The 22,619-nt window shown below is 42.6% G+C and overlaps 1 protein-coding gene across 1 annotated transcript; it reads right to left on the reverse strand.

The window, feature by feature from the left end:
- Positions 1-880: 880 nt before the first annotated feature.
- On the reverse strand, positions 881-22,198 carry CPA2 (carboxypeptidase A2). The gene is made up of 11 exons (XM_033099030.1): positions 22,125-22,198; positions 19,725-19,806; positions 18,942-19,076; positions 17,703-17,798; positions 15,881-15,982; positions 13,857-13,955; positions 12,408-12,518; positions 11,193-11,283; positions 9,424-9,623; positions 7,293-7,377; positions 881-1,112 (listed from the first exon to the last, which is right to left on the reverse strand). The coding sequence occupies exons 1-11, from the start codon at positions 22,187-22,189 to the stop codon at positions 925-927; spliced, it is 1,254 nt and encodes a 417-aa protein (XP_032954921.1). The 5' UTR covers positions 22,190-22,198; the 3' UTR covers positions 881-924.
- Positions 22,199-22,619: the final 421 nt, after the last annotated feature.

The raw sequence follows: 22,619 nt of genomic DNA on the forward strand, positions 1-22,619 counted from the left end.
ATGAGCTAAAGAATCTAGCACCCAGAATTCTAGGCAAGCCGCAATTCACTTCCCACCGTTTTCTCCCGGTGAAAACCATCAACGTGAAGAAAATCTAAACCCCTCATGTAAGTGAATGTCTAAAGAGAAATTATATGGACTCTGAGACCCAGATTTGATGGGGCAACAGGAAGAGGTGTGGGTCCCCACCAGATTTCATAATGCAGCACATCAGAAAGAGAAAAGCAACGACAACAATGGAACCAGGGGATACAGCACCTAGCATAATGCTCGGAACAACGTAGTTGCTTAGCTAGTATTTATTGAATAAATGAACTCAAAAGTTCCTTTCAAGCTCAAAAATGTGATTCTATTAAGATGAAGGCGATGACACATGCCACAACATGGGTAAACCTCAAAAACATTATGTTGAGTAAAATAAACCAGTCACAAAATGACAATATGATTTCATTTGTCATTTGTCAAATAGGCAGATTCATAGAGACAGCAAGTAGAAAAGAGGTGACCAGGGGCTGGAGGGAAGGAAACGGGGAGTTATTGCTCAATAGATACATAGTTTCAGTTTGGGATGATGAAAAAGTTCTAGAAATAGATGGTGGTGATAATTGCACAACATTATGAATGTATTTAATGCCATTGAACTGTACACTTAAAAATGGTGAAAATGGTAAAATTTTCTGATTTGTATATTTTACCACAATTTTTAACAAATGTTGAAAGGACGTTGGGAGTATTTTGCTAAGGAAGTATCAAAAAAAAAAAAACACAAAAGATGAAGGGATATAGCTCAGTGGCTTGTTGTGTTTTAGGGCAACATAAATTAAAGAAATAATCCTCCTAAGTCAGCATTAGAAAAAGGAATAATTACTACCCAATTTTGTTTCAAAATAGAGAGATTTTAATGGTGTTTATTCCCCCAGAGCCCTAATAAGGGTGGTCTCGCACATGTTCCATGATGGTCTTCAAGCCAAGCCAGGTCTCTTCTGCTGTGGGTAAGATCTGCTTGGCTGGCAGGAGGAAGCCATATCGCCCCGTGTCTCTCAGTTCAAAGGCAAATGAGTATTTGATGCCAGAGTCATAGGACCAGTCAATGCTTCCTCCACTGGCTTGGTCTAAAGAGAACAAAGTCTGGTTACACTCTCCCCACTGGACTCTCACAGATATATAACCTCTATGTTAAGATCCACCATTATCAAAGATAAGTTAGGCCCCTATCTGCATGGACCTTGAGAGCTGAGATGGCTTATGAAGAAAACACAAGATTAATTTGAAAAGCAAAAGGTGTTATGTAAACGGACACTATATTTGGCCTTCCTCTTAGGAGTCTCTCTGGCTTCGCCCACCCATTTGGAACCCTACCTGCTCTCCTAATTGGCGTCTTCTACACCTTAGGGAGACTACCCCACTTCCTTGTTTAAAAGAGTGCTAAGTGCAGATGCTGTTTTCTCTAGTGGGAGAGGAGGGATTACAATAGAGGAAAAGATTTGGTCCCTACCCTCAGGGGACTCTTAGCATAAGGATAGAACAGGCTTTGTTCTGAATATCAAATAACATGCCCAGTACCTAAGTGTGATGGGTTCAACCATGAGAGTAGCATGCACCTGTGTGATGTGTGGCCGCTGACATGACAAATGACAAAGGAAGGTGGCATTAGCCCACAAAGACTTGTGGCAATCATGACTCAGAAGAGCTGACTAATGGACGGGCTCAGAGGGCCCGCCTAGGGAGAGCAAGTAGAGGTCAAATGGAAGAGATGGTTTGGGGGGAAAATGGAGGAAGTCACCTAGTCCCTAAGAATGGAGCTGGGCAAAGGGGAAGGCTAAGGAGGTTGTTCCAGGTAGGAGCAGGACTTGTGCTTAATATTGTGAACTAACACTATGAACCTGCGACCTGTGTCTTTGCCTTCACTCATAGCAGCTATGGTAGCACCTGATAAATACCACATCCCAAATGGTTGCTGACTTGAACTGAACCTTCCTGGGTACCAAAATTACTAACTTATACCTTTTGGTGTGGCTACATGACACAGCCAATCCCACTAAGAAGTCCGTAGTGGACGGAATACTGGCTGCAGATTGAATCCTGATTCTGCAACTCATTAGCTGGGTGACCTAAGACACACCACTTATCTCACTGAGTCCCAAATGTTTCATCCATCAAATAGGGATAATAATATGACTTATTTCACAGAGCAGTGAGAATTAAACGGGATACTGTAATGTTTATGATTCCAACACTTGTTGAGTGCTTACTAAACGTGTTAGGCACTATTGTAAATTGGTTCATTTAATCCCCACTTGGGTCATGAGATAGATATTAGTATTATTTCCATTTTACAGATGAGGAAACTGAGGTTCAGAGAGATTAAGCGAAGAAGCTGGGATAATGTATGTAGAGTAGGCATTCAATAAATGTCAGTTATGATTATAACTATCATTATCAATAAATGACTGAGATCCTATTAAAAAGTTAGACCACATTAAGGATCAGAGGTCTCTGGAGCAGAGTACTGTGGTACCTCGGTTTTCGAACATCTCCGTTGACGAACATTTCGGTTTACGAACGCAGTAAATTTTATGGATCTACGGTATCATTAGATAGTCAAATTCATGCTAAATTTGCATTTTTAGGGATCGATTTTAAAGGTCTGGAACAGATTAATCCATTTTGCATTACTTTCTATGGGGAAACTGTGCCTCGGTTTTCGAACGTTTCAGAACTTGAACGGTCTTCTGGAACGGATTACGTTAAAAAAACCGAGGTACCACTGTAGTTCACCAGGAAACTATCAAGGAACATTTATATAGTGCCTTAGAGTTAGTGAAACTTTTATTCTATGTTCTATCTTTTGAGCCTCTCAACAACCCATTTCACAGATGAAAAAAACCAAGGTAGGATGAGTGACTTGCCCAAGGTTACTTGGTTCCAAAGTTGCAGAGCTATAACTCAAACCCAGGCTCCCTGTCCCCCAGGACTGTGATTTTTCCCCCCTACACTTTCCTGAGAAAGAACTCAAGTAACAACTTCTCCTGGACCAAATACCCATTGGTAGTGCAGCTCCTCACAGCCCTTTGCAGATGAGAAACTGTCCAGGAAATGGCTCACCCACCACAGAAGTCCAGCCACATGTTGGGTGGAGTGAAGCAGGTGCTCAGCCCAGAGCTGCATACCAGTCTGGGGTAGGAGGCATACAGTACTTAATTAAGACTAGTTCTTAGAGTCAGTGTTTATCCAAGCTGACACCAGGCCAGGATCAAAGATAACAGAGTCAGCTCTGGGCAGAGATGTAGTCAAAACTTGCTTGATCATTAATGGAGAGGTTCCAAAAGATCAGACAGCAAACCCTACACCTGTCTGATATTTGCTTATTCAAAGTATCTTAAATATCTATGACCTTACCAAGAAAAACATACAAAACCTCAATCTTCCAAGGTCTACCTTACTTGTAAATACCTAAGCAAAGGAGCGTGAAAAACTAGATTCCTTGTAATAAAATGGCTGAGATCCCATTAGAGGGTCTCAGGGGCATAGGCTACTATCCTGCTGACATTCCAACCTTCCGCCTTCATTCAGAGGCTGCCAACCAGAGACAACAGGCATTCCTCAGCCTTAAGTGGCTATGATGGCCTTCCCCACCGCTGCCACCACTCAGAAGGCCCTCCTCCTTGGCGGTTCCCCACACACACCCCAAAGGGGAGGACGACATCACATGGAACATGGTTAAAAAGGTCTGGGCGACTGTAAACAGTTCAGTCTTCCCAGAGAATAGCCTGAAAATCCTATAAAAGAGCTCCAAAGCTATTCATCCCATATGACTTGGTAATCTTGCCTTGGGAACCTACACCAAAGAGATCCAAACCAAAGAGGAGTTTGTACCAATATGTTCATAGTAGCACTTTTTAGCAAAAAGTTGAAATAATCCAAAGGCCCAATAACTGGGATATAGCACCATGATAAAATAACAAATACCTAGACTGGAAAAACATAAAACTGTAAGAAAATAATGTTAACTGAAAAAAAGCTGGATATGAAATGGAACACAGACATGTAGCTATGGCTTTGCCCCCAGCATGTCTGCAGACTCACCCTCTTGTTCAAGCTGGATCTGCCCATCCTCTGCTTGTTCCCTTTTTGCGCCTCTTCACCCCACTCGGGAACAGTACTACACTGGTCATTTCTCCTGTCTTTTTCACCTCTCCGTCACTTCATCCTTTCCCACAATCAGTAAATGAGTCTCTTATCTCAAAAAAAACGGAATCCTCTACTTCCCTTCTCATCCAGGCTCCGCTAAAGAGTCGTCTACTCAGCAGTGCCCCCTCTCCGCAGCCCTATACCCTTCCAGCTACTCTCACAACTCTTCTGGGACTGTTCTGATGAAGGTCACTACTAAGCTAGTGTAGGGGTTCACAATGAGTTACCCCAAGATGTGTCTCTGTGGTATGCGGACTGTTCTAAGCTAAAGGCAACCGAGACCCTGCAGACTCAAGAGAAACTTCTGCCCTCCCCCACTTCACTACCTAGAAAACTTTGAATTAGGGGCCTTGCCCATAATAAGAGATTATCAGAGATCATCTTTTTTTGACCTATCTACAGGGGAGGGCAAACTTCTAATTATAGAACATCTGGTCTTCTCGCCACCCTGCAATGACATTCCTTCCCTCGGAAGCCCCACGGTGAGTCTTAGAATGTCATATGCGTATATACCTCATTTTCCTTTTCTGTCATTAAACCTCTCATGTATTTGGGGACTCTGACTCTCTCGTATTTGTGGGGCTCCCATACATATGTATGTAATTAAATTTTGTCATTTTCTCCTGTTAATCTGTCTCATGTCTATTTGTTAGACCAGCCAAAAGAACCTTGAGGATAAAGGAAAAGTTTCTTCCTCCCCCACACTAGTGTTAAAAAGAAAAGCCAGAGGCCCAAAATGGCATCACTGGTACTAAAAGCCCTTGATACCAAACCTAGATTTATTACCTAACCTAATTGCGGTTTCAGCCTCTCCCAGGAGTGGCATTTTAAATAAATCAGTTTGGAATTTCCAGATCCACACTAGTGAGTTAATATCCCTGATAAGACCCCCTACCTTCCCCTAAGGGAAGGTGTCCTTGCCTGAAATAACCCACTCTTCACTTCTAAGTCCCACCTTCTCTCTGCTTATAAAAACCTTCCATTTTGTACAACATCCAGAGCGCCCTTTTTGTTGCTAGATAGGACGCCGTCCAATTCATGCATCACTTAATAAAGTCAATTAGATCACACTGAAGTAAAATCACATTTACTTGGTTGAATTTTGCTTTTTAACACTAGTGATGAAAATCCAATAGTAAATATTCTGTCCCGGTAATACTTGGCCTTTCCGTGGTCTCGGTCATTGTTAACTATTGCCTCCTTTCCAACGACTGCTCCTTCCCCGGTTTCTGAAACACAGCGTTCACTGCCTCCTCTTTGACCAGCCCTACTGTGTGTCCCTCCGATTGCTAACCTCTTCTGCCTATCATCTTACCCCGCTCCTCCACCCGGGGCTCTTCCCACCCCAAATGATCTCCTTGTTTTCCTGTTCCAACCATCCTCTGTGTCAATTACCCCTAAATCAATCAATCAATCTATTTCTCTCTCTCTCTCTCTCTCTCTCTCTCTCTGCAGAATCTCGCGGCCTTGTAGCCAAAAGCCTGCCAAATAACTCCACTTGAAAACAACTTCCACATTTCCAGAGCTGAACTCATTATCTTTCCATCCCCACCCGTTTCACCATCCTCTTCCTCAGTGAACTTTCCATCCCCACCCGTTTCACCATCCTCTTCCTCAGTGAATAGCACCATTCACTGTCCTTCAGTAAGAAACTCTCCACACCCAATAAATGACAAAAGCCTTTTGGTTTGACCTCCTACATGTCCCCCTCCTGTCCTCACTGGCACTGCCCTAGTGTGGGCCACCATCTATCTCTCCTTCAAATTCTTCCTACTCTTCCATGTTCCTGATGAACTACTAATTCCAGTTCATTATTACTCCATCCTCCATACAGAAACTAACATGTTTTATCTGAAACACAATGCCTGGAAGCACTCACTGCCCTGCTGAAAACTCTCCCATGGCTTCCCGAATCTTTTGGGTTAAAACCTAAACTCCTTAACATGGTACACAAAACCCTGAACTCCCCCATTCCTCTTCTGACCACTTTCATTCCAGCAGTCCCCAACCTTGTAGTTCACAGAGCCCATCATAAAATTCCATACTTCTGTGCCTTTGCAATGTGCTGTTAAGGAGCTAGAATGCCCTATTTCTTTTACCCATCTCTAGCTATCTGGTGATCAGCCGTCAAAATCCTGCCCTCTTCTTATATGAAGCTTTTCCTGACTCTGCCACTGTCAAATCCTCCCGACTTTCTAATATTTTTGCACCACGTTTAGCTTCCTATTGCACATATCACACTAAAATTCACTGACTCCCTGTTCATCTCCAATATTAAACAATGAATTTTCTGTAGATTTGTTATGTCTCCAGTACTTGGCATAATAATGAGCACGTAGTAGATGCTTAACAAATGTGTGATGAACTGAGTGTGTGCCTTTGTTTACAAAGGATCCCTGCACATAGGAAAACTAGGGAACTACCGGGCATTCAAACGTGGGGACCTGAGAGTCTGGCTGTGTCCATAGGAACTGGAGGGAATCCTTGGGGACTCCAAATCTGCATAAGGGTGCATTAGAATTCCCGGTAGCACTGAAGTTATTGCTTGGTTTTATCCCAGTCCGCTGCAGGAGAGGGGAGTTTCAGGCAATCTGACACAGGCTCGCCAGCTTTATTCCTGACATTGTCGTCCTCGTCTCCCCAAACTCTGCATGGGCAAATGACTGCCATCGAGTCATGCAGATGGTTCCTTTTCAAAAGTCACACCCATTCTGTCCTCACACACAGCACATGGGATGACTCAGGAGGTGAGCTCCTGTTAGCCAAGCAAGCTATAATTCACACAAGTGACGATGTAGGACCAGGTCTTGATAAAGGCCTATTTTCAGGCAGAGAGTCCACACGATGAGAGGAAGCTGTAAGGATCGGAACAAGCAAAGAGTACACAACTCCAATATTTAGGAAGTTCTTTGTTCCAGATATCACATAGTAAGTATCTCATGGAAGAAGAGGCCTCGCCTTACTGAGGGAAACTGGGGAAGGCTGGGCTTCATGCATGAAGGCCTATCTACTTCACATCAGGGTATTAAAAAGCTTTGGCCCCAAATCACATTGTGCCTGCTATCTTAGTGAGTCGTTTGTAAAAACATATAGATACTTACAGATGACGGAGCAGATAGGTCCCACTTTGTACTTGGTGCCATGCAGGCTTTTCAGAGATTGGGTAGCCTTTTGGGCCACTTCATTCTAGAGGCAGAGAACCAAGGAAAGGTGGATGGATAACACTTGTCTTTTGAAAGAACAGATGCCCGATATCAGAATGTAGAAAGGGACACTCTGATTAACTGGACTTCTCATTAATTGAGGCTTAAGCACAACGTCCTTTTCGTTTCAACCACTTTCACTGAGGAGCAAGCACAAGTTCACTTTTGTTGGCTTTGAAAATACAACATGAAGGCCCTCACTGATTATCTAGGTGTTTGCATTAATAATGACCAGAGTCATTTTGCCACTAGCCTTCCTTGTTCAGGGGCACGGATGGAAATAGGGTGGGCGTAAGTAAGGAGCTCAGTAGAATGTGCACTGACCTCAGAATGTACCCAGGAAGTTGGTTTTTGTTTTTTTTGTTTTTTTGCTAGATCCTTACATTGGCTAATTCCCCTGTCTCTTTTTCCAAGAAGTAGAGCTCAGCAAAATATTTTCATTATTTGAGGGTTCCAAATTTGACTGATTGAGGCTTTACGATCCTTGCTAGGGACAAATCTTAAGGTCTTGAACTTGGGTCCAGGAAAACAACTGTACACTTACCAGATGGGGGAAACCTGGCTCGCCAGACACCTCGGAGAGCATGGGGGTTTCAGTTGTCAATAAGCCCAACATGAGTCAACAGTACAGTGTTGCTGCCAAAAAACTGTGACCCTCAACTGCAGCCGCAGAAGTGCACAGCCTGGATGGGGACAAGCATGCTCCGCTGTGCTGGTGAAGCCACAACACAGGTTTTACAGTGACTTCTGGGAGCTACTCTTGAAGAACACAGACCAACCAAAGCAGGTTTGAAAAATAGCAACCTGAATGGTGTGGAAACTTGGGACCATACTACGAGTGCTTGAAAGAATTGCGGGTGTTGAGTAGAGATAAGGAAACACCTAGGAGAAGCAGGTCAGTTGGTCTTTAAGTAACGAATACATTTGCCTCTCACAAGGATATAAACTTGCTCCGTGGAGCCAGATGATAAATCAGGGCTAGTAGGTGAACACCATAAGGAGGTGGTATGGTCTCTCTACAAGGAAGAATGAAAACAATCAAATAAGCTACGACGTGGACTAGGCTCCCGTAAAGGCAGGAAGCCATCCAATCAAAGGCTACATGTACTTCTGGCAGAGATTTAAGCACCAGGTTTGAAAAATTTATGATGATCTAGGACTACTAAAAGTATCTTTTAGGTTCTTTTCAACCCTGACAGAGTTTTCCCCCCAATTCAACCTTGAGTGGTAATATCATCAAAACCCTAAAAACTATCCTATGGTGGGAAAATCCAACTGATAAAACGAAAGATACACCTGGATTAGAATAATCTATTCCATTGCTGCCAGGAGCTGTTGACAATAATCTATTTGAAAGTAAATTGACCAAAAGGTCCCATCTGAGAGATTATCTCTAACATATGGCTTTCAAAAACCAAGCCTAAAAGCCAAATTGGAACTATCTGCACATTCTCTTCAGCTGGGGATAGTTCTTGCTCAGTTGTAAGTAGCCCCTAAGATGTCACCATCTGACTTAAGGCTGCCACCAGTTTGCTTATTCCTGAAACAGGAAAGATGATGGCAGATATCGAGTTAAGGAAGTGAGTGTTTTACACTCAGTATCATACACCGGTGCACCATGAGGGCAGGTTACAGAGCCAAAGGCACCAGGAGGGTATAGGCAAGGAGCTGGGAGACAGCATTGCTTAGCAAAGAGCATCTGACTACAGATCCAAGATCCTCAGGTCCAGATCCAAGTGGTTGTTTCCTAAGCAACAGAAAGTACCTCCTGGGAGCTTATGTTCAAATCAGGGTCTCGCTTGTCTAGACTAAGGCAATAATAATTTCATGAATTCTATTTCCCAAGGAAACTTAATTTAGGAAAGTCTGCATCACAGTGTTCTCAGTGGTTGGACGTATTATGTCTCATTCCTCTTTATAACCTATCACTCGTTCACTCCCATCTGGGTACCTAACTTTGTGACTGAAACTTACTTGTCCACACAATGGATGTTTGTGGCTGAGCTGAAATGAAGTTTCAGAAACTCACCAGCTCATCAAAGTCATCTGACTTGGTACATTTATACCCATAGGGGAACATCAGCAACTGGGAATAACTGTGGAGGGTAAGGAAGGCCTTGACTTTTCCATGACTCTTGATGAAGTCCACTATGGATTTCACTTCGACTTCAGAGTTGGCACTGGGTCCATGGTATGAATCAGAGCAAGGCCTGTTGCTGGCTCCAGGTCCTGATGGGATGCAGAAGGAGCCGAGTGAGAACAGTGAGCTTTAAGGAGAGACTATGGGAGGCACTTACCACACATCACTAAGTTCCTCTTCTGGAAATCAGAGCAAGACTGTCATTGTGTTAGATGGAGTCACCCCCTAAGGGTATCGTCAGGAAGCCTAACTGAAGTGATTCTGGACACATCTCTCTTCTTTAAATATATGGTTCCTCTATATGGCAGAAAGAGCTATCAAATTAGATCATCTCCTCTCTGTGGGAGTTGTTGGAAGAAAAGCTAGATTTAATATTATAGATGGAATTCCTGCATTGGGTGGGAATTGAGCAAGCTCATGTTCTGGGATCTTTTCCAATTCTTAGAGTCCAAGAGTAGAAGATTCTATGTATCTGTACTTCTAAGTCACAGAGCTACAAGGAAACTCTGACACCCTTTCTACAGTGAGGAAATCATACCTACATTTGACAACAAGGCCACCTTTGGCCTTGATTTTTTCCAGCAACTAGAGTTACTCATGACCACTGAAGTGGGTCTGCTGTAGCTTGGCTAGGGCTCTGAATGCTGGAGAAACTCTGATGGGAAGGGGCTTAGACTCCCCAGGGTCTCTAAGTGAATATGGACAAAAAAGAAATACAACCTGTCACCTTATTTTAGGATTACTTTTTAAGAAAAACATTTTGGGGGTGGGGGTGGGAATGACATTAAATTGTTGGGCATTGTTCAATATTTTGGATCTGATGCTTTGATTTTCTTCCTACACTAAAAGAAAAAGATTGTAAACGTGGTGAATGAAGTTGCCACTCATCCATGTCCTGTCACAATTCCCTAGTGTGTCCTTTCTTAGTTCAATGAATCTCGTTAATTTATTTGTCTTACAAATATTTAGTGATTGCTTTCTATGTTCCAGACACTGTGCTAGGTACTAGAAACACTACAGTGAAAAAGATAGCTTCTCACCTCACTGTTATCATACCTAATAAGGAAAAAAACTAAACAAATTTCAATTCTGTGATTAGAGAAATATAAGGAATTTTAATTGATGCCTGAAATCATAAAGGAGACCCCCCCCAACCAGCCTGCCACTGAACTTGGAAAAATTAGAGCTACAAGTCAAGAAAGCTAGAGCAGCAAGCTAATATTTTCTCTTTGAATTTATTTTGAAAATCAATTTCTTAATCCTATTTATACTTCTTTAGTTTTCTTTCTCGAAGCATCTATAGATGATGTAATGCCTCTCCTCTGAAGAGATCCTAACCCCCTCTAGTGGTTGGTTCTGGGCTTCTGGAGGCCTCCCGCCATTGCGCAAAGTCTTACTCTGAGAGCTCAGAAGCCGAGCAGGGCTACGGCTTGTGGGAAAACCAAGATGTGAGACAAAATATATTAAATGCTGCTCAGAGCTCTGTGACAGCACTGAGCGCCTGCGAAGGGAATTTAGTTAAGTGTTTTTCAAATAGGTTTTTAAATGGCTTGAATCCTGAATGGGCTTAGCAGGCTGACAGCATTCCAGAGCCCGGCAAAATAGCTAGTTGGCCAGACAACGCCTGACCATCCCTGGGGGCAAGTCCCTGTGCTCACCTCCAAAACCTGCATCCCAGTTCCGGTTAGGATCAACACCAAAACAGGAGCTCCCAGGTACCTTGGACCGGGTCTTCCGCCACATACGATTCTTAAAAATCCAACCAAAAGAGAATACAGGGGGGAAAAAAAACAAAGAAAGAAAGAAAGCCGGTCATTGAGCCTGATGAGAAGGTCCCTTTAGAATTCTGCTAATTTCCCTCACTCCCTCCCCGAAGGCCCTTTTGGAGCTCCCCTAATTTCCCTTGACACAGAGGTGGCGAATAGTCCTCAGATAGCTCTGCGTAGAACTTCTCGGCAGTCTCACCACAGCGAGTAGATAGTCCCTCATCTCCTCATATGAATACCTGCCACACCACGTTCCATAGAACACCAGTTCTATTACATGTTAACAACAACAACAACAACAAAAGTGGGGAGAGAGCAAGCGTTCTGTGATACAACATGTGGGGGAAATACAGAACTAAACTGGCTCATTTGCTTTAGAACTTCTAAGGGTTTTTTAATGCTTTAATATTTTTTACGAAGCTCCAAGAGAGGGATACATGGTGTGGTATTTCACAGACTTGAGTGTGGAACCTTTATTCATAGGGTATCTCATAAGATGAGTACTAGTATTTGTACGAGTTCCTGTTGAACTCACGTTGAAAAACACTACCATAGATCTCTCCAAAAATAAACTTGCAGCTCTGATTCATTTCGAACATACGTGGGTCATGGTTGACACAATGGCGTTTTGTAATGAGATTTTTAAAGGAAAAAAAGAACTATATAACTCCTTTTAGTAATACTCTAGAGGATTTCTACAGATTTTAAGTAAAATGTTAGATGTATTGTACTGCCTACCTAAATCCTACCGCAAATCTAATTGTCAGCAGGTAACATCCGCCTCCTCTTTTCTATCAATCCTACCACAAAAACACAGAGATAATTGGAACAAATCTCCTAGGTGACTCACGGTGAACACTGAACTCTAATAGCCCAGCCTAACAGCTGAAATGGGCTCTGACGGAGGCAATATGTGAAGACATCGTGTGTTGGAATAAGAAGTGATTATAAACTCCACTATATGCCTCAATTCAGAGCCACTGCTGAGAGATTAGGCATTCTGTTTAGGGTAAATCAAGAACAGAAAGATTACTTTTATTTTGTTTTTGAAGTTCCTACACATCTCCTTAGAGTCTTGTCTGAAGAAGAGAAAAAGTCCACGCTTACTTTTGTTTGAGAGAACACATATCCATCGGGGTTTGTGACCGGCAGCAGGAAGATATCCATTGTGTCCAAAATGGAAGTGATGGATGGATCTTTTCCATATTCAGAGGCAATCTGAGCAGAGCCAACAACATATATATCAAGCGCATACTTTCCTTTTACCAGGGAACACAGGATAGAATATTAAGGCAACGTGTGTTTTCCAAACATGAGCTAGCTATCATTGCTTGTCAATGAGTCCAATCTCCTGCAATGTTAATGTGTTTCATATGCCAGTGTCTATACTTTTATTTCTGGTCAGAATTATTTACTTATTTTAAAAAAAAATCAGATATCACTTATCCAATCTCTCTCAAAAGCAGAATTCTTCCTATTAATTCTGGTGAAGCATTATGCAATGGTGGGCAATGGTGTATAGAGCTTATAGGGATCTATGAACCAAAGAAATTTTTGCAGTTTTCCTTAATCACCACAAAGCGTAGCTTTCCAAAAGAACTCACAACCAACATCAGATAACTGAAATATGCGGAGACTTTTCTAAAGATACAGAGAACCGGTTAAATTCCATTTGGGGAATTAAATTTCTACTTGCGATCAATGGCAGTAGAGTTGAAGTTTCTGCTGGATTAAAATTTATTCATTTCCTGTGCTCAGCCAACCTACAGCATTATTATTCAACTGTTAAATATCCATTTCATAATACCCAAAAGGTAACCGCATTTTAATTGAAGGGAAAAATGTATCAGTCGGTCTGCACGTGGTTGCACATGCTTCAATGGTCTGATGTGGATTGATTTCTTTTGCTCATGAATTAACATTCTGATTTATAGCATGTCATTTTTGAATTACTTAAGAAATACCAGGAGAGGTCACACCCAGCCTGGTGTCCTCACTCTAATTCCAATGAACATGTGGAAGAGAGGTATCACAACACCCCGACTTCAAAATCAGATTAGGAAATTTTTCAGAACAACCAAAAACCCTTAATTAACTCTACTTTGGATCTGTAGGTCAAAGTAAACTCTTCTTAAAAAATAAATAAACTCCTCTAGCCCGTCTATATATTTTCCATGTGAGCTCCTTTCTTGATTGTGTAGATTTCTAGCACATCGTGCCACAGCCCTGGGAATTCCAGGCAGCAAAGCTTTTTTCTCTAGTCTGTTCTTATGCTGAAATCTGACTCCCTGGGGTCTTTCCTTGCTACCCTCTCAATCTCTTCTAGTTGGCTAAGTCTTTTAACAGAGCACACAGTGGCCCGCCAGAGGGAGAGAGACAGGGTGCTGGGTGGGGCAATATCAGAAAAGGTTGAATGGGTCCGTTTCCCGCCTGTGTGACAAGAGAAGGGCTTGGGCTGAGAGCAGGCAGCCGTTAGGACCACGGGGAGTATTGTGTGGTTAGGTGGGGTCCGATCCTAGAAAGACAAAATAATCGAGGAATTTTAGGCAAAATGACCTTATTTGCTGTCCACAATGCAGTAGCTTGTGTAACCCACTCTCGAGCATGGATCCCGGCGTCTAGCCAGATGGCCGGCTTGTCTCCTCCGGTGCTGAACTGCAAAAGAAGCGTGGAAATGTGAACGCTCCACCGCTACGGGCCCCCAGTCTGCTCTCTTTTCCCAGGGGCCTTGTCTGTCCCTCTTTCTGTACTTGATGTGATTGAGAGAGAAGGAGGAAGTGTAGACAAGTGATGTTATTATCCATTAACTCCTCTCACTTAGTGTGATTTTTTTTTTTTGGTCCCCGTCTTTTAAGTCTTTTAATGTAAGCGTAAACGCAGGCTAACGAGAGCAGCATAGAATTTTTCTTCTTTCGTGTTTGTAAAAAAAAGTTGCAGATAATGTAATGATATGAAAATATGTTCATCATATGTTGTAAATTTGAAAAACACGTTACAGAATAGTACGATGCCATTTTTATTTTCTTGAAGGTTAGTTTACGTGTATGTATGTATATGTACACAAACATAAGAAAAAGGGAGAGGGAGAGGAAGAGAGAAAAGAAGAAAAAGAAATAGACATACAGCAACATGTTAATATTACAGCTATCACTCCACAGTTGTGGAATTAGAATTATGGAATTTTTTTTATTTCTTTTTTCCAATTTTATACAATGACTTATTTTTTTGTAATAAAAAAGTCTCATGATAACCTTTTGAGTCCTTCATAAAAACAGTTGGTTGGCTCTGGAGGGGCTTTCCAGAGTTTAAATTTTATCATCTAAGTGACTCAGTTTTATTTGGAGCAGTGGCTTTGCCAATTGGATCAGTAAATGGGGAGGAAAAGATTATTTTTGCACCATCAACTTCTATCTCTGAGCAGCACTCTAAACACAGCAGATAAGGTAAATGAGAAATGCAAATCCTTGCTAAAAACTACATTTCACAGGTTTTGAGGGTTTTAGTTGAAGGTGTTTTGTGCCTTTTCCTCCAAAGAGCCCAAATGTAAAAAGCATGGAACTTTCAAAAGCACATAACATTCTCAACCATGAACCACCCTGGAGAAGAGAAGGGCCAGGATATTCGTACGGGAAGGAGAATTTGCGGTTTCCTGACCCAGCTGCAGCAGAAACAGGCAAGAGGAAAAATTTAAAAGGAAGGTAGTAAATATTAGCAAATGTAGCCCGGTGTCAATAAAATAGGCAAACCACTCCTCCCAGGCCTGCTTTGAGAAAAATCCATCTGTCCCAGCGAGTCCGTTGGTTCACAGCCATAACGTTTCCAAATTTAGCAGGGAGTTGTGACATTCTTCTTCTTCTTTTTTTTTTTTTTTTTTTAACAAACTCTTTCTAGGAAATCTGGGGAAATAATTTTCACTCTTTTTCAGGGCAAGGTGAAAAGGCTTGAAATTATCAGCGTTAAGACAGTGAGAGGTTACAGGTTGGAGTAAAACCCTAATCTTTTTCAGCAAACACCTAAAAAAAAAAAAGGCTTGTTTCTGGGCATTTGCCGTTGCGATGTAGTTGCCTGTCATCCTTTTGCACACTGCGGGAACTTCTTTTTTTTTTAATGAGGTTCAGGCAAGTACTTGGCGCTTTTTATTTTATTTTTTTAAATCTCTCGGTTTAAAAAAAAGAGAGAGAGGAAAGAAAAGAGGAAAAGAAAGAGAAACAAGGCACAGAACTAGCTTGATTAATTACAGAATACCTCCCCTGTCCCCCCCACCTCCCCCTGTGGCCCGCACCACCTCCCCCTCCCTCTGTTCCTATTGGCGAGTTCGTCTCTGGTTCCCTGCGAGTGAATCTATCAAGACGAGAACATTAATTCACTCCTGCAGACCTGCGTCAGTTTGCGCAGGAAACAGAAAAAGAAAGGGGGTGGGGGTAGTGGGGAGGTGCATACTCAAAACCAGCAAGGACCGGTTAGGAGGGGCGGGGGAGGGGGGGAAGGATCTGCAGGCAGAGCCGGGAGTGACAGCCCGCCTGGGAGGAGCAGGATTCTAGAAGCATCGAGAGGAAAAACCACCGCCGCAACCTGTGTACCTTGAGCACGTTCATGGGCCGTTTTTCGAAAGAATAGCCAATAGTCAGTTTGCTCACGAGGTTAGGGTGCTCGGCTACGAGGTTATCCATTTCTTGGTAAATCTGAAATGTTTAAGATGAATAAATAGACATTTGTAAATGAACAATCGGATGCATCTATTAGCGACTTTTCTCTCCCTGCCATTTCCATTCCCTCGGGACAGAGTGGAGAGGGCAGCGCGGCAGATGCTGCGGGACTGGGGACGTTTGAATCAAAGCTGAGACAGGAATCACTGGGCATGTGCAGGGGCTGGAACGGAGGAAGCCATTTTGCAGAACCGGCTCTTTCCAGTTTTGTGCTGAAAACAAAATGGCACGTCTCTGGCTTGCCTGTGGCTTTCCTCAATCCAGCCCTGAGGTGGAACTTCACCCACCCCAGAACGCCTCCCGCCCTCACTAGCACAGGAGCACAAATGGTCGCTTGTGGCACCAAAAAAAAAAAAAAAAAGTGGATTCAGAGGCGAGGCGGGCGTTACAAAACGCTGCAGTGCTAGCTCAGGACCGGACAGCAGGGTGCCTGCCTCAGACTTGTCACCAGCTAGGACCAGGGTGACTATTTGCCAGGGTGATTGAAAGTCTGTGCAGCTGGGGCACCCAAGCTGTGTCCATCGCTGGGATTGAGACATGTCTGGGCATGTCTGGAGAGTGACCGGCATGAAAGCAGTTCCTCCAGCTGTTGCCAGCACTTGCTCTCCAGGACACAGACACCAATTTGTGAGGCCCACAAAGGAGAGAGCCTCTTGTTTGCTTTGCCCCCTTTTCTCCCTCACGGTATCCATCCACAATCCCTTTTCTGAAACCCTTAGGGAACACACATAACTTCAAATCACGATTTTTGGGGGGTGGGGGGTGGATTTTAGGAAAGTAGGAAGCATGTACTGTATATCACACACGTGGCATTGTTCCACAATTCAAATACATCGGTATTTTTGTCAGTGACACAAATGAGTAGTCAGTCAGTTCAGGTCAGATTTTGCCCCCAAATGAGTTTAGGTCATATCAAGTTTTGCCACCAAATAAATTAGGGGGAAATTTTCGTTTTCAGAGTTCTTTGCATTTTACAATTCCTGATCTGGGAATCAGTATATACCGATACCTCCTCTCTGGCCCCTTCATCCTCCCCACCTCTCCCTTAACCCCCCAATTCCCTCATCTCCTACCCCCAAATCAATTAGTGCATATAAACCCCTGTGGGCCCAAGAAAAGCTCCGTGTCACAAAGAGGCAAGTGCAACACTGCCCAGTAGCCCAGGTAGCAGCACGTGACCCAGGTGGAGGAAGGAGACGGTCTTCATACCAACAAAACTCAGCAAAGTCAGCAGAGACGACGCAAGACTTTGCTACTCTGAAGTGTGGGAACTTTGGGCAGGTTGAGAGAAGACCCCACCCTTGGCTGGAAGTCAGAGGTGTCCAAGTGTCCCCTGATTCCATCATCAGAGACAGCCATAAAGCACGGCTATCAAATGGTTCCGTGGGCAGCGCAGGTCAGAGATCAGCAAGGAGGTCTTGAGTGGAGGGCATGAGCCCGGGCGGCTGTCTGTATGCTCACTCAAGACACTCCTGGACGCTTCCAAAAGAACGGGATGGCTGCTGGGATGGGCAGGTGGGCCTCAGGTCCTGCCTTAAGGCAGTGACTCTAATACTGGCCGTGAAACCCTAGGGAAACTTGGAGAAGTTAGAAAAATAGGAGAATCATTCCCATCAAATCACCAAGTGGCTGTATAGGCCCTGTCATCTCAGGAAAGAATGATCCATCTCTCTGATGTTCATTCTGAAACACCTACCTCTTCCAAGGTATGATAAGCCTCAAAGTTGAAGTTACCACTCCGTTCTTTTCTCTGATTAAATAACATTTCTTCATTCTCTCTGTCCAACAGAACCTATGATAAACCAAATCATACCTATGATTAGTTTATAACGATGCATTTGAATCTACAAATGTGAAGGAAATGGTGACACTCAGGTCCCCAGTCCCAAGTTTTCCTCTTTCTGTCCTCTAGGCTTTGGGGTCATGCCTTTCCCTTATTCTGGCAGCACCCTGAAAGTGGATAGGGCATTAATGGGACTTCTGGCCAGCCAGATGCTGCAAATACAGGATGACAGTCCCGTGGTTATCGAATGGCTCGTCCTACCTATCGGAACCCACGGTATATAGATATAGATGTGAACAAAACCAACTCCATCTGTGTGTCCTGGATTTCATTTCGTTTGTAAGTTTTATGCTATGACCTTTGACCAACTTCACAGTCCTTAGCAAGCATAACAAAGCTTTCTAGTTGATGATTATCTGTGTTCCTTAAAATGTAGCCATAAATATTTTTGTTAGCAACATCAGGAATGGCATGACAACTGAAATAAATATCAAACTGGTAATAGTATCCATTATAAATAATCAGCTATCACAAGACCACCAGGAGGTATGGCCCCTGGCATTACTACATTTTTTGTCCCTTTGTCCTGTCAATCATTAGTACCTGAGTATACTATACAAAAAGGTACTATAACAGGGGTCTGATAGCAGAGAATAATTTGTCAACATTGCTGGGCCATCTGTCTGCTCTGGCCCAATCTTCCCGTAAGTAAATTACCCTAGAATAAATTCTGTTATAGTCTACGGAGTTGCATGCTTTGTCTTTCAATCTGAAGATACTTTCTCGTTACAGTGGCCGTTATACCTTTGGCCTATCATCCCACAAGGCCACGGTAACTTCCAATTAAAAACTAGATGAATAACATCTTACTTTGACAAATGCCCATCAGTTTGCATTTTCTATTTCATGCCGGAGACTCTTTTGCCCTTTCCCTTAAATTTTTTATTACCATATCCCAATTGTGCCAAATGCAAAAGAGAGAGGAACAGTGCCTCCCTACCAACTCTGCAGAGGCAGCCCAGACTGCAGAAAGGCCCTAGTGGTACTCACAGGTCCCTTTCCTGGCAGAGGATACCCAAGGGTCAAAGAGAATGGCCCTTTAGTTCATGTGAACCAGCATGCCCCTAGAAGGATGGTCTGTGGGGTAATTACCTGAACATCTTCAATCATGATGGAATAAGGAATGCTCTGGGACTCCAAGAAAACTTTGACAGCCTGGAGGCTGACAAAAGGAACTCGGACGTGGACCATCTCCCCCGGGATGGTGGGTGATTTCCAGAAATCAAGCTAAAAGGGATAAAAGTCCAAGGCAATGAGACGGTCATTCCAAGGAAATGGACAGCTCAGCATGGATAGACTTTTAAGAGATCAGTTCCTATCTATTTTATCTCGAGCCCACAAGACCGGAATCATGTAATCACTATGATATTGCAAGAAGGGTTTTTAAATAACCAAGCAGTGGCATATGTGTTATAACCTCCCCCATTGTTAGATATTAAAACTGGCAGAAGGAAAAGATTATTTAAAACTACAACAGTTTTTTTTAACAGTTGATGTTCAAGTGATTCAATTCATTTCCTAACAGAATATTAATACTATAAATTATTTTAGGAGGGAAATAATGTGTTAAATGTGTTCAACTTTTTTTTCAATCTCTTCAGTCTCTCTTTTCATAGAGTAAACCTGTGAGAGAGAATGGTTTATTTATCCTCATTATACTAAAGGGGAAAATGAGACCCAGGAAATGTAGGTGACTCGCCCAATGTCACATCCTCAGGGCAAGAGCCCAGGTTTTCTGCATCCCAGCAACATGAGTTAGCGTTCTGCACATTGTCAGAGAAGATGAGATACAGTCCAAAGTAGAAGATCTCAATCATCGTGTCTAATTGTGGAGCAGTCACTCTGAGAAATAGAAACTCCCTCTAGAACAGATACCTGAAGATGTTCTTCAGCCTCCAACTCCACCAGATTTTTCATTTGTTCTTCATTCCTTGGTACAATCTCAAGAACTTGGTCTCTAAAGAATATTAACCACAGACATGAACTTAAAAGCAAAACCTGGACATGGTTTCCTGTTGCTTTCTGCTCTTGTTTCTTCCCATGTGCAAAGAGGTTAATGCAGCTGTCAATAATCCCTTTGACAATCAAGAAACAAAGAAATAACATACTGACCCACATCTCCAGAATGAGGAGTTGATAAAATGGCTGTACGCCCCCAAGGGTATGTTATCCAAATAATAATTAAGACATGTACCTGCTCCTACCGTGTTTCCCTGAAAATAAGACTGGGTCTTATATTAAGTTTTGCTCCAAAAGACGCATTAGGGCTAATGTTCAGGGGATGTCATCCTGAAAAATCATGCTAGGGCTTATTTTCCAGTTAGGTCTTATTTTCAGGGAAACACGGTAGCAGGAAGCTTGCCATTAAAGTTACCTTTCCTTTAGCTAATGATTATTCTCAAATAACACCTGCTGCTCATAAAGCATTGGCTTTTAAAACTTGTCTATTCCTGTTTTTAGATATAAGTTTTAAAATTTTGACGTAATTAGTTTGGTGCTTGTAAGAGGAACTGAATTCACGGATGGGTAAACCTAGGGTGCTTTTTTGCTGTTGTTAACTGAAATGTATCAGAGTTCCATCTCCAAACCCCATTAATGTAGCCCAAACTTGGGGTATGCCTAGGGACTACGGGGACCCAGAAAATCATGGTGTGCCTCTCTACACACACACACACACACACACACACACACACACACACACACACAGTGTTTCCCCGAAAATAAGACCTAGCCGGACAATCACTCTAATGCGTCTTTTGGAGAAAAAATTAATATAAGACCCGATTTCATATAAGACTCGGTATTATATTATATTATATTACACCCAGTCTAATATATTATATTATATTATATTATATTATATTATATTATATTATATTATATTATATTATATTATACAAGACCGGGTCTTATAGTACAATAAGACCTGATAAAATAATTTTTGCTCCAAAAGATGCATTAGAGCTGATTGTCTGGCTAGGTCTTACTTTCGGGGAAACACGGTATATACACATAGTGAGGAATAAAGGATATCAAGGAGACCTTGGCGGGAAAGAGAAATTGCAAAAGAAGCAAACACATATCCTTAGAAAAAAGTTGGGTAGCACAGCCAGGTTCTTATAACCCTTCCTTGGTGACAAAGGTTTTTCTTCTATTCCTTCCTCCAAGTAGGCTGACTTCCTGTGTCACTTCCCTGCCCATTTGTGCAATGGGGAATGGATTGGTACAAAGAACAATATACAGGAATGAGAATTCAGGTCTTCTGAAACCAAACATCATGCAATTTCCAGTGAACTCTAGCAGAATACATAAGTGATAGAAGGAGGTTTTCAAGGCTCGCCTGCCTTCAAGCATCCACCTGCCACCGATGGTCTGAAAATTCTTCCATTTGAATCTCATTCTCTTTGGTTATTACATAGACTCCCAGGAGTACCCCCCTTTAAAATGGAAAGGCACTGGGAAAAGTAATACATCAGGCTAATATTTCCTGGTATGGCACACATACGGTAATGGGAATAGTAGCCCTTTGAGTTGCTCAGAGCAGAAAAAAAAGTGGGGAGGAGTTTGATGATCAAAAATATTGGGTATATGCAACACCTAGTTCTCCTGTTATAGATTTACAATGCACACGAATTTAGTCAAAGTACCTAGAAATCCTATAATTTATTTAACCCTCTGCTTCCCGAATTTATTTGACCACCCGCTTTGGGGGCCTAAATTTATTTGACCACTTCATTAGTTCCCTGGAACACTCTTCAAGAAATGCTGTCTAAAGTCCTTCACAGAATCTTGGAACCAAAGTCTTTTGGAGCAAAGATGAATCCTACAAAGCTATGAGAGTTGGATTTGGGCTGAAATCCGCAGCGCTGGTCCTCCCACTTTATGAGGCCCCACTGCTGGGACCCTAGATCTGAAAATGGGGACGCCATGGACTGACATGGAGATAGGCAGGAGGAGGTGGAAGAAATGGCGCTGAGACAAATGGCCAAACAGCTCTATTTCCACATCCCTACCTTCTGGTCATCAGAGGGGAAAATGAGTAAGGACAGAGAGAAATAGGGTATGTGTGTTCAGTGTTCATTTTTGTCTTTTTCTTTAAATGTCATTCATCTCTTTTTTTTAAATCACTCATTCCTATTATTCCCACTACGCCCTCTCCAAATCTAAGAGAACTCTGAAAATGCTGAGCACTTCCACCCGATATTCTACCCCAATCCAGTGAGAGATTCTGTGAATTAAGCAAAATTCAAACAGGCATCAGAAAGCAAAACTTACCCCACAAATGTTTCTCGACAGTAGATATGCCCCAAAAGGGCACCAAAAAACAGGATCAACCTCATGGTCAAGGGTCTTCCCCAAATGTAGAATTCAGTGTCACTCCTGTACTTTATTTATAGGGACCACAGCTGAGGTTAATCTGTCAGCAGTCTAAGAACTCAAATGAATTCCCACATGGTAAAATTCCCACCTGCAGATCAAATTCTCAAGGTTGTACACACCCACCTGTGAAATCACCAACTCGAACATGTTCCATTCCTACGATGAGATAACAAACTTTGTTGGAAAAGAAAACAAAATTACTAAAGCATACCAAGGGCAAATCACGTATTTATTATTTAGAACATAAAGTGCCACTAGCTCTGTCCAGTGTGATCGAAGCCAGATTGATAGACTTAGAGGTTAAAGTCCTTTCTGGGTCTCTGACCAAAAAAGTGGGGGTGGGGTTGGGGCACAGCGTTTATACTAATTACTTAGGCATTCTGTCTATCA

Source organism: Rhinolophus ferrumequinum, chromosome 26 (genome assembly GCF_004115265.2).
Source record: "Rhinolophus ferrumequinum isolate MPI-CBG mRhiFer1 chromosome 26, mRhiFer1_v1.p, whole genome shotgun sequence".
Classification (NCBI taxonomy): Eukaryota; Metazoa; Chordata; class Mammalia; order Chiroptera; family Rhinolophidae; genus Rhinolophus; species Rhinolophus ferrumequinum.

Excerpts from the sequence above, each read along its gene's own strand:
- CPA2 (XM_033099030.1), bottom strand. The coding sequence starts at position 22,189 with ATGAGGTTGATCCTGTTTTTTGGTGCCCTTTTGGGGCATATCTACTGT. Across the intron at positions 15,983-17,702 it reads CTTATCATACCTTGGAAGAG|ATTTACCAAGAAATGGATAA; the intron begins GTAGGTGTTTCA and ends TAAACATTTCAG. Across the intron at positions 1,113-7,292 it reads ACCTATCTGCTCCGTCATCT|ACCAAGCCAGTGGAGGAAGC; the intron begins GTAAGTATCTAT and ends TGTTCTCTTTAG.